Source organism: Myxozyma melibiosi (genome assembly GCF_037950935.1).
Source record: "Myxozyma melibiosi strain Phaff 52-87 chromosome Unknown BZA70scaffold_16, whole genome shotgun sequence".
NCBI lineage: Eukaryota > Fungi > Ascomycota > Lipomycetes > Lipomycetales > Lipomycetaceae > Myxozyma > Myxozyma melibiosi.
The window spans coordinates 245691-257225 of NW_027042930.1; the positions used below are offsets into that span (position 1 = coordinate 245691).

The 11535-nt window shown below is 55.7% G+C and overlaps 6 protein-coding genes across 6 annotated transcripts; 4 read left to right on the top strand and 2 right to left on the bottom strand.

Moving 5' to 3' along the window:
• Positions 1-116: 116 nt before the first annotated feature.
• Positions 117-2830, top strand: BZA70DRAFT_99194 (uncharacterized protein). The gene has a single exon (XM_064915598.1). It carries the CDS (start codon positions 269-271, stop codon positions 2636-2638), a length of 2370 nt encoding a protein of 789 aa, XP_064765651.1. The 5' UTR covers positions 117-268; the 3' UTR covers positions 2639-2830.
• Positions 2831-3620: 790 nt separating this feature from the next.
• BZA70DRAFT_242623 (uncharacterized protein) lies at positions 3621-4157 on the bottom strand (the record flags this gene model as incomplete). The annotated part of the gene is made up of 1 exon (XM_064910570.1): positions 3621-4157. One exon carries the CDS (start codon positions 4155-4157, stop codon positions 3621-3623), a length of 537 nt encoding a protein of 178 aa, XP_064765652.1.
• Positions 4158-5181: 1024 nt separating this feature from the next.
• On the top strand, positions 5182-6404 carry BZA70DRAFT_285574 (uncharacterized protein). Its single transcript, XM_064913757.1, has one exon. The coding sequence runs from the start codon at positions 5406-5408 to the stop codon at positions 6000-6002; it is 597 nt and encodes a 198-aa protein (XP_064765653.1). The 5' UTR covers positions 5182-5405; the 3' UTR covers positions 6003-6404.
• Positions 6405-6929: 525 nt separating this feature from the next.
• BZA70DRAFT_292137 (uncharacterized protein) lies at positions 6930-8011 on the top strand (the record flags this gene model as incomplete). Its single annotated transcript, XM_064914355.1, has 4 exons — positions 6930-7124; positions 7192-7628; positions 7684-7832; positions 7947-8011. The coding sequence occupies 4 exons, from the start codon at positions 6930-6932 to the stop codon at positions 8009-8011; spliced, it is 846 nt and encodes a 281-aa protein (XP_064765654.1).
• Positions 8012-8368: 357 nt separating this feature from the next.
• BZA70DRAFT_285581 (ribosomal protein S26e) lies at positions 8369-9009 on the bottom strand. Its single transcript, XM_064913758.1, has 3 exons — positions 8812-9009; positions 8682-8730; positions 8369-8622 (listed from the first exon to the last, which is right to left on the bottom strand). Exons 1-3 carry the CDS (start codon positions 8905-8907, stop codon positions 8426-8428), a joined length of 342 nt encoding a protein of 113 aa, XP_064765655.1. The 5' UTR covers positions 8908-9009; the 3' UTR covers positions 8369-8425.
• A 369-nt stretch (positions 9010-9378) lies between these two features.
• On the top strand, positions 9379-11404 carry BZA70DRAFT_300365 (uncharacterized protein; the record flags this gene model as incomplete). The annotated part of the gene is made up of 2 exons (XM_064914703.1): positions 9379-9417; positions 9470-11404. The coding sequence occupies 2 exons, from the start codon at positions 9379-9381 to the stop codon at positions 11402-11404; spliced, it is 1974 nt and encodes a 657-aa protein (XP_064765656.1).
• Positions 11405-11535: the final 131 nt, after the last annotated feature.

An 11535-nucleotide genomic window follows, 5' to 3' on the forward strand; every position in this document is an offset into this window, starting at 1 on the left:
TCTGGAGGAGGAGCGCCGAATCTGCCCTCGTTGCCGCTTGGGGGTAGCGCGAGTTTGTTTGCCAATAACACTAGGAGGATGGTTGATGGGGGAGGAGAGATGGTGCGGAGTTCGTCGCTTGTGTTGTCGTCTGAGGAGATGCAGATGTCGGGGGAAGAGGGTGAGGAAGAGGGTGGGGAAGGTGGTGAGGGTGGATCGGAGAGGAGTAGTGTGAGGGGGACGAGGAGGCGGGGTGCGTTGCAGGAGGTTACGCTTGCTAGTGCGACGAATGAGAAGACGAGACGCCGAAGAAGGCGGGGTGGTTAGTATCTTCTTGTTGAGATATGTGCAGGATCAGTGGCTAATGGGTATAGATACCGAGGACGACAAGATGAGCGTGTACTCTAGCACTTCAAGTATAGCTTCATCGACGCGATCTCGCCGCAAACACTCTAGCGAGAACGAAAACATCAACGTCAACCTACGCGGGAAGAACTCGATTGACGGAAGTTACTCGTTTGCAGAGGAGGAGGCGGCGTACTACAATATTGGCGCGAACCACTCGATTGAGAATCGGCTGCCTCCTGAGGACGATGAGGTGGGGGAAGGTGGTCAGACGAGGATTCTGAAGCGTGCGGTGGCGTATTTGATTCTCGCGCTGGTGATTTCTGTGCTTGCGATGTCGGTGTCAACAAGATGGAGCAACAAACAAGCCCTCCCCGAGACAACAGAAGAGGTCATGTCACGCCTCGTCAAGCTCGAGACGCGCCTCGCCCAACTATCCTCCACCTCGCGAGAGTTTGCGCGCGAGTACGAAGCCTACGTGAAGAAAGACGGGCAAAAGTTCAAGAGTCTCGAGAACGAGGTTACACAGAAACTGATGGCGCAGGCGGGCAGGTACGAGGATGTTAAAGAGCAGGCTGAGAAAGTGAAGTATCTCGCTACGGCCGCGGTAGCCGAGCTTGAGACGATTATCAGCGACGTCGAGAGACGGTGCGCGGAGACGGGGCAGAAGCTCGAGGAGTTGGGTAGGCAGGTCGAGAGCGCGGAGAGCCATGCAGAGAGCAGATTCTCCGAATTTGAAGAGCAAATCAAGAAAGCGTACGACGTCTTTCTCGACGCACAGACCGCGCTGAAAGGGTTCACTCCCCGGCTCACAGCGCAGGACGCGGAAGTCGCGCGGCTGGATGGCGCGGTGCGGACGTTAGAGGCGCGGGTGGAGCGCACGCTGGGGCAGGTTGTGAGCGCGGCGGAGACGGCGGCGGCGAAGGCGATCGAGGAGATTTTGCCGGAGCGGATCGCGGTGCGGATTGGAGAGGGGGGAGAGGTGGCTGTCAAGCCTGAGTTTTGGGGGTACCTGAGTGCTGCGTTCTCGAGCCGGGAGGAGATGGAGAGGGTGAGGGGGGAGGTTGAGAGCGCGAGGGAAAGTCTGCGTGAGCTGCCGTCGGTAGCAGCAGGAGATGAAGAGTCCTACCTGAGCTGGGAGGAGTTTCTGGCGAAGAACAGCGACGCGGTGCGAACGATGTCGCGAGCGCAGTTTACAGAGGAATACGAGAAACTAGTGTCCGCACAAACAGTTCTAACGCGCGACACGTTCATGGACCTCGTACGTGCCGAACTAGGCTCTGCGCGCGACGAATTCTCGCGCCGCGTGAACGAAGCCGAGTACGCGATCGAGAAGAAGATCATGGATGCCGCGCGCGGGTACTTTTCCGGACCAAAGAAAGAAGATCTAGGCTGGCTTGCGCGGTTGCGGAAGAGTCGTGCAGGACAGAAAGAACAGAGGTTCTTCCAGGGCGAGGAGGAAGGGGATAATTTGACGATGGCGGCGATCGAGACGATGGTTGGGGAGGCTATTGAGCGGTTTGAGATTAGACAGCGCGAGAAGGTTGATTTCGCGGATGTGCAGCGCGGGGCGCGTGTTATTCGCGCGATGACTGGTGCGCTGCAGAGAGGAGGAGGGGGAGGGGGGGAGGGGGAGGGGTTTGTTGAGTTTATGGCGCGGATGGTGTTAGGTCGACCTAGTCGGTTCGCGACGGGTATGTCATGGCGAGAACAGAGCGCGCTGACGAGGATGGAGAGTAGTGGAAGCAGCTGCTGGTGGTTTGCGGGCCAGGAAGGGTGGTTGGGGATACGACTTGGAGAGTGGATCTACGTGGACGAGGTCGGGCTGAGTCATGTGCCGGGAGAGTTGGCGGGGGGCGCGAAGGGGGCTGCGCCGAAGGAGTTTGAGGTGTGGGTTGAGATCGAGGGGGAGGAGGAGAGGCGGGCTGTGAGGGAGGCGGTGGAGTGCAGAGCGAGTTCTGCTGTGAGGATCTCCAGTGATGACTCCACTGATGAAGAGGAGGAGGAGGAGGAGGGAGCAGAGAGCGAGTTCGAGAAACTAGTGCAGCCGGGCGGAGCAGGAGCAAACTACGTGAAGCTAGGCAAGTTCAGATACGACGTGCGGTCCCCCTTCCACCTGCAGCAATTCGGGATCCCTCGGGCGGCGCAGAAAGTACTCCGCCGAACGCCCGTGCGGAATTTCGTGTTTCGGTTCGTGCAGAATTGGGGGGGTGAGGGGACGTGTGTTTATAAAGCGCTGGTGTATGGTAAGGTGGTGGGGGAGGGTGAGGAGGTGGAGGAGGAGAGGGGAGTTGGCGATGATGTGCCTGTATGATCAGACGTGTATAATTAGTGAAGTACGGACTCAGCAATCTGCCCTCGTCCACAAACGGGATCTTGACGACTGCTTCCCAGTCCATCTTCTTGCCGTTGAGATCAAGTTCAAACTCAAGAGGATAAAAGTCGATAAGACCACAACTGATGGACCTCGGCAGTTGCGGTTATTAGTGAGGCATTTAGTTACAGAATATGAATAAGATGATTCGTGAGTCAGGTCAGTGCTGGAGATGAAAATAGAAAGCGAGAGGAGAGAACGGAAGAGAAAGATTGGACAGACACGGACTCTTCGGCACGGACTTGATCCCGGCGAATGAATTGAGGGCCCTGAGTGTTCTTAGACTGTAGTGCTGTGGTGGAGTGTTAGTACTTAGTACTTTGTATGAATAGTAGTCTCTTCTATATCATCTCTATATCACCTCCGACACCTTCAACAACAACAACAACAACAACAACAACAACAACAACAACAACACCGCTCTTCTCAACAACAGGAACAACAGCACCAACACAGGAACAGTATCCCGAAACTCAAAGCCAACTGGAGCCAACTGAAGGCAACTCTCAAAGCTCAGGTCAGAGCACGCAATCTGCAAAGCCTAAAAAGACGAGCAAAAGTCTATTTTGCAAATTTGCCTGCTTCTTTTATCTTCCTGCAGTATAGTCATTGTGGATACTGACTGTTGTGTAGAATATAGATGGTGTAGTTTGGTGTATTACTGCAGAATAGTAGATGGTACTGCAACGGTCTTGCGTAGACTGAGTCAGCACTCGTCTGACCTCAGGGCTGACGCCACGGGGTAACTGACAGCGGTCCCTGCTCGAGCTTATTCTCTGACTCTTTTTGATATTTACATAATGTACATTTTGATATCTTAACACACAACATAACTGAACCCGATTAAATACCCATAACAGAAAATATATACAAATCGACCGCGCACGTCTATAGCCCGGTCATAGAAGCAAAGGTGGTGGTTTTAAGCAGTGAGGTGGTACCCCGGCGCGGCCGCGTAGGCGACCTGCTGGCGATGATACTCCTCCGCCGCCTGCGCCTGCTCGTAGTACTGCTGCTGCTGCTGCTGATGATGCGTGAGCGGAATCGTCGCGCACGCGTGCGTGCTCAGATGTCTCGTCAGCGTCGTCCGCCGCGTGAACGTCTTCGCGCAGTCCGGCTGCGTGCACATATACGGCCGCTTGCCAGTATGCACCCGTCTGTGCCGCGCAAGCGACGACGAGTCCGAAAACGCCTTGTTGCAGGTATCGCACTTGTGCGGCTTCTCGCCCGTGTGCACCCGCAGGTGGACAGTCAGCGCCGACCGCTGGATGAACGGCTTCTTGCAGACCTCGCACACGTGCGGTTTCACGCCCGTGTGGATGCGCTCGTGCCGGGCCAGGTCTGAGCGCCGCGCGAACCGCTTCGTGCAGGTGCCGCAGACAAACTGCTTGACTCCGTACGCGCCCTGGCCGACGCCGAGCTGGGCGGGGCCGGGGAGGGTGGGTGGGACAGGGAGCATCGCGCGGGGGGAGGGGAGGAGGGGGGGTTGCTGCTGCTGTTGTTGTTGCTGGGGCTGGGGCTGCTGCTGGGGCTGGGGCTGCTGAGGCTGCTGCTGCTGCTGCATTTGCATGTGCATCTGCATTTGCATCTGCTGCTGCTGAGGAGGCATGGGCCGGGGAGCGGAAGAAGGGATGCCGCCGGCAGCAGCGGCCGCGTAGGCTTGCAGGTAAGAAGACCCCGACGTCTCCTGCGGGAGGTAAGAAGGAAAGTAGTCGTGGGCAGCCGGCGAGTAGTGCGCAGCGTCCATGTACGGACTATGCGAGGGCGCGTACTGCGGAGAGCCATAGGCGGCCTGCGCGTAGGGGTTCTGACCGGCAGGCGGGTGCAGCTGGTGAGGCATGTACCGCTGCTGCTGCTGCTGGGGCAGCTGGGGGAGGTGCTGCTGGTGCTGCGGGTAGGCGGGCGAGCGCGGGGAGGGCAGGCCGATGAGGTTGGGAGAGGAGACGGCGGAGACGAGGGAGGCGACGGAGGTGCGGTCGGTCTCTGACTTGACGAGCGAGGGGGTCGGGGACTGGGATTGGTTGCGGAGGGAGCGGGAGGGGGACATGAGGGACCAGGAGGGGGGCTGGTGTTGCTGCTGCTGCTGCTGCTGCTGCTGCTGTTGCGAGGCAGCGAGGGCGGCGGCGGCCTTGCCGGAGTTGAGGATGGAGGTGATGTCCATAGCGGAGGACATGGCGATGTAAGATGGAGAAGGAGTAGGGAGGAGTGAGGAAGAGCGAGGGAGGGTGTTTATAGCCAGAGCAGAAGGTTTTTTAAGGTTGCGCTTTGTCACGTTTTCGTCGGATCAACCGCCGGTGTCTGCGTCTCTGCGTCCGCCCGGGGCGCTTTCGGCTGCCCGATGCGGTAAGAGGTGTTTAGTAGTTACTACTACTGTTATTGTTGTATGGTCGATATATATTCATAATACAGCAAAACAAACACCTTCACCGTCTTCTCCGCCCCTTCTTCCCCCTCCCCCTCTCTCTTTACCCCCCCCTCTCCCCCCCTCCTCTCCTCTGTTCTCTATCTTTCGCTGTGCACGGTCGCGCCACTTCCGCCGCTAATGTTGCGTGGCCTGCAGGAGCGGGTAGTCTAGTCCCGATCAGGCAATTCCCCGTGCGCGGAATATAACTCTTCTTCTGGTAATTCTCTGCACTGTTGTAGATAGTTGATGCATTAGTAGAGAGATGTGTGTTGATAGTAGTTGTATTGTCATCTACTTGTTCTTATGTCAATCAACATCATCATCATCCTCATCATCTCTATTCAAATGAACAGACACAGTTATATATATACACACACAGAGACAACAGACCTCCCGGTCTTAGGCCTCTTCTCCGTCAAGTACCTCGCTAGTCGTGTTCAAATAAGAAATCTCCCGGTGGCTGCCTGCTCCTGTCTGTACTTGATAAGCCACCCTCATCGCCACGGCCACGTCGCCGGAGGAGATGTGTATTATTACTGTGTTGTTGTTGCTGTTGTTCTTTATATGTGCTGTTTGTTGTTTGTTGTTGTTGTTGTTGTTGTTGTTGTTGTTGTTGTTTGTTGTATGTCTAGTATATCTGCTGTCTATACATCTACACTCTCAATACTCAACTACTCAACTACTACCCTCCTCGTATCTACTATCTCCACCAGGTCGTGCGCAACCATGTGCCAGACGGGAGGTCGTGCGCCGGTCGTGCCCTGCCCAGACTGCTGCCTCCGCCTTATCAATCCTATCGCCTGCTATCTGATTAAACCATCGCCCGTTGCTCGTTCTGGTATTTTTTGCCTGCTCGCTCGTACGATGGCCCTTATGTCCATGCTGCTGCTGGTGCTCTGATGTCCCTGCCACGTCGCTGTCGTAGTTGCCATCTGTGCGCTCGCTTCTTGTCTGTGTTCTGTTGTTCCTATAGTCCTATGCTCTATCTCTATATCTATCTCTATATCCATCTCGGGTCTATGCTACTTCTACAGCCATCAGACCACGTCAACTGCTCAATCAGTCAATAGTCACCTCAGCCATGCGGCACAGACACCCACAGACACCCACCCAGCACCAGCGGCGGCGGAGGCGCACGACGGCGCCGGAGTTAGAGTCACCGCTGAGGCCTCTTGCTGTCCAACAATGCCCCGCTGCTCCTGTATTCTTCTACCATATCGTCATCATAAGAATAATAGCATGATTGTAGTCGTATATATCTGCATTGACTTCATATGTAGTATATTGATAGTGTCTGTTGGTGCTATTCCTTCTGCAAATATCTCGCTGTTCACCTCGGGATCGGATTACCAGAAACGAACGTGCGTACCGAAATTGCCTGCTCTGAACCCTCTCCTCCCCCTTCTCTCCTCCTCCTCTCTCCAACATCTCCAGTATCGCTGTTATCTCCACTATCATCTTCCTCTCCTAATCTCCACCTTCCTCTCCATACCAAACACCCCCCCCCCCCTCCGCCCAGAAGCCACCACCTCCCCGGCGCAGTCTCAGGTACGTCTGGACCGTGCATCCTCCTTCCCGATCGGGCGCCAAAGACCCTCGCGCCGCGGCCTGTGCGTCATTTAAACTCAATCTTTAACCGCACCGCGCTAGGCTGCTTTAGGCAACACGCCGTAGGTGCCCCCTCCTACGCTACCCCGTCGGCGCTCAGGCCATGTTACAAATGCATTATGTCAGCGGAGTTGATTATAAATGCATACGAGACCCTTATCAGTGCAGAACTCCCAGATCAGAAATAGGAATACAACACACAAGACTGTTAACAGCGCAATGGTCTCCAAGCTGAAATTCAAAAACGACGGTCCGTCAAAGAAAAAGCGGAAGATCACAGATACTACAAAGAGCACCGATGTGCTTGACAAGAAGTTAAAAGAGAGCAGTCCATCAGCAGCAGAGGAGACGGAGACGACGTGGGTTTCTGCTGAGGTTGTGGAGGATTTGAATGGGCCTTGTATGATCTTACTCGTATGTCTCCCTCTTCTTCTTCTTCTTCTTCTTCTTTACTTCTTGTTGCTTGGATGTTAATAACCAGGACTCCCCACCCCTCGGCATATCATCCGACTCCCTAGGCAAACTCTTCACCACCCCCCTCGCCTCACTCACCCCGCGCTCCGTCCAGCAAGTCTTTGTTCTCGCGCGTCTGCCTTTGACTGTTTCCAAGCGACCTTCCTCTACTTCTACCGAGAAAGACAAGAAAGAGGAGGCGGAGAGGCAGGTTACGTTGAAATCACATCTAGGGAAATACCTCTCCGTGTCAAAGTTCGGCGGGGTGGACGCGACGGCCGAGGCCATTGGTCCTGAGCAGATCTTTGAGGTTGTCAAGTCTTCCAAAGAGCAGGAGAAAGAGCAGAACAGATTCGCGCTCCGCTCGGTCGCGTATGATAAATATCTCGCTATCGATGTCTCATCCCCCTCATCGCCGTCAATAAGATGCGACTCTGACTCCATATCCCAATCCGAACTATTCCAGTACCTACCCCCCCCCCCCCTCTCTCTTTTTCTCGATTATATACTAACAAAACAGCATCCGCATACAATCCCACTTCCGCCACCGCGAACCTACATCAAACACGCCCTCCACCGAGCTCAAGATCCACACGCGCGAGCTCGAGGAGCGCGTCGGTGCGAAATTAGAGCGTGAGCATATCAAGCTTTTGAAAGCTGCTTATCGAGGTGAGTTTTCTTCTTCTTTTTGTTTTCTGTGGAGAGGGTGAGAGGTTGTGGGTTGGTGAGAGAATGGGGAGAGATAGGGGGAAAGAGACGTGGCTAACGTTGGTGATGGTGTAGAGGGAAGACTTAATGAGGCGATTATTGAGGTTAGAGAGAAGATTAAGGGTGATCATCGATGTTGATCTCTGCCGTCTTCTTTACTACTATATCATGCAGACAATTCGAGAATCTTTGGTGTAGGATTGGTGCTGTTTATGTATTATATGGATGGATCGTTAGTAGTCAGTTAATGTAATATAGACATCTACAACTCTTAAGTACGATCCTTCGCTTGTACCTCAGGCTACACACTGCTCATGCACTCGACACTGCTTGCGCATTTGAATATACACTTCTGCACTTGGATAACTTTGATACATTTTATTTAACCTAGCCTGTCGACTATTCAAGAAAATACACAAGCTCTGCTCCCAATTTTTTTGTTTTCCCTTCGTCATTATCGATTATATATTTAAGCGAATGCCGATCGGGCAGCAGCCTGGGGAGTGATCTTCTTTCCGTCCTGTATTCTCTTATTAGTACTTGCCTCACTATATTCAAACTTGAGAGGAAGGGATACATACGCGGTTGTAGCGGACACGGACAGGGGGAGTACGGATACGACGTCCCTCCCGCGAGCGAACACGGACAATCTTGCTGTGGATAGCGCACGAAACACAGTAGTGGAGCTTGAGGTAGAGCTTGGGAAGAGCGTACTCCGAGTAGACCGAGGCGTCAGAGATATCACGGATGGCTAATGCTTGTTAGATCTGCGGGTTGTTGAACAAATGATGGTGTATAGGTGATGCATACCGGCGCTCTCGACGATGTTTCGGATGGTGAATCTCTTTATGCTCTTGTCCTGCACTGATTGTCAGCATTCCGTTGCTCCACATCCTTATATATCCTGATATCCTTATATCCTCATATATCCATCTCGTACCTTAGGAGTGCAGCGAGCACAGTTGGAGCATCGGACGAATCCAACGTGTCCACGACCCTTCTTGTTACGTCCGTTAGACTGGCGCTTCTTAGGCATATTTGCTGATGTTTCTGTTGTCTTTTGTTGGTGGGAAAAGAGAAAAGAGGTGAGGAAAGCTCGTCGTTCGAGTAGCGTTCGTGGTGTTTGACCGGCGCCGAGTCTGCGTCTGCGCTGAGCTGCCGGGCGGAGAGCGTGCGATGGCGCACTCAAAAGAGCAGTCACACGTTAGCAGCCCTACACTATAGTCATAACCCTACACCTCTTATGTCATCCACATTTACTAACACCTTATGTCATCATCTGTTGTTTGTTTTGGTGCTAATCAATGTTTTGATGTTTTGATGCTTGCTTCCTCGACGCGATATCGCAGCTCTCAATTGCATGTCCTCCCTCCGTCCGCCGCTGCCAGTAACCACGGCCCAAACCACCTCCAGACGCGCTCCGAACCTCCCGCCCCCGTCCAGCATCCCGATCCCGTCCTCGCCTACCGCGCCGAGCGACTTTGATTCCCCGTCCCCGGCTCCTCCAATGACCGACAGCAGACTCCGCCAGACCCGGCGCGATGAGGTACCTTTATATATCTAATCTGCAGTTGTCTGCTCTCTGCTAACTGTCTTAGGCCATTCGTCGTAAAAATGAAAGCGACTTATCCAAGAAAAAAGTCGTCGCCGGCAAGAACCGCCAAGTGCGCCGTCCTCCGCCCGGCACCGTTCTCGCGCTCCGCCCAAGTGCCGCGCTCCAGATCAAGCCCAACACGACCGTCGCCGAAGCCGCCCAGCTGATGTCCGCCAAGCGCGAGAACTGCGTACTTGTCACCGACGACGACGACCGCATCGCCGGCATCTTCACCGCAAAGGACCTCGCCTTCCGCGTCGTCGGCGCGGGCGTCGACGCCAGAGACGTCACGATCGAGCAGATCATGACAAAGAACCCGCTCTGCGCCCGCACAGATACGTCTGCTACCGACGCGCTCGATCTCATGGTGCGCAAGGGGTTTCGCCATTTACCCGTCATGGACGAGAACCAGGATATCTCGGGCGTGCTCGACATCACAAAGTGCTTCCACGAGGCGATGGAGAAACTCGAGCGCGCGTACCAGTCCTCGCGCAAGCTCTACGACGCGCTCGAAGGCGTCCAGTCCGAGCTCGGCGCGTCCCAGCCCGCCCAGATCATCCAGTACGTCGAGGCCCTGCGCACAAAGATGTCGGGCCCCAGCCTCGAGTCCGTACTGGACGGCAACCCGCCCACGTTTGTCAACATCCGCACGTCCGTCCGCGAAGCCGCCGCGCTCATGCGCGAGAACCACACCACCGCCGTGCTCGTCACCGACAAGAACGCAATCTCGGGAATCTTCACCAGCAAGGACGTTGTCCTGCGCGTCATCGCCGCCGGCCTCGATCCCTCGCGCTGCTCGGTCGTGCGCGTCATGACCCCGCACCCGGACTTTGCGCCAAAGGAAATGAGCATCCAGGCCGCGCTCCGTAAGATGCACGACGGGCACTACCTCAACCTGCCCGTCATGGGCGACGACTCGGAGATCGTGGGGATGGTCGACGTCCTCAAGCTCACGTACGCCACGCTCGAGCAAATCAACTCGATGCAGACCGCCGAAAACGAAGGACCGGCATGGAACAAATTCTGGCTGTCGCTCGACAACGACGCGGACTCGCTGCACTCCGACCACCTCAGCTCGCACCGCGCCGGAACCCCATCCTACTCTGACCTCGGCGGCGCGCTGCCGTCGTCCCCACCCCCGGCGCCGTCCTCGTTCGCGGGTCCGTCGCCTACAAACGAGTTTCACTCTGAACTCGGGCCGACAGACTCGGCCTCGCACTACGCTGCCGACGAGTCCACGCTCGCCAACCGCTCCGTCATGCTCAGCGCCGGCGGCGGAAGCAAGGCCGGCGAAGACGAAAGCTTGACCTCCTTCACGTTCAAATTCAAGACCCCCGGCGGCCGCGTGCACCGCATCCACCACCCTGCCGACGAGGGCTTCAACTCCCTGCGCGACGTGATTGCGCAAAAGCTCGGCGCCGAGCTTGCGCTGGTTGGCGGCGCGGGCGAGTACGACGACGAAGGCAACCTCTCCTCCGCCGGCTTTGCAATCAGCTACGTTGACGACGAAGGCGACGTCGTCCTCGTCTCGTCCGATATGGATCTGCTCGAAGCCATCGCGCTCGCGCGACAGTCGGGCGTCAGTAAAGTCGACATCTTTGTCCACCACCCCGACGAAGCGCCCAGCGTCCCCGCGCCGCCGCCCGTGCCTTCGACGCCGGTGCCTGCTGCTGCTGCTGCCGCCGTGCCTGCCCCTTCGTCCTCCGCGCCAGGCACGCCGTCGAAAGAAGGCACATCGCCTTCGCGCGCAGGCGCAGGCGCGGGCGAGGACGAAGTCCGGCGGCCGCGGTACAAGCGGTACTCGTACGGCGCCGTGGGTTCAGACAAGGACGCGATCCCCGGGATTCCGAACGAGTTGCTGCTTCCCGGCGCGCTGGTGACGCTTGCGGCGTCGATTATGATTGTGTTTGTGCTCAGTCGGGCTGCGACGGGCAAGTAGACCGTACATTTTGATTTACGTTGATTTACGTTGATTTACAGAGCTGGTGTTTTTTCTCTTCTTTATTTCTATTCTTCTGTTGATATATATTCTAAACGTTAATACCATCGTCATTTGCAAATAGACCCGAG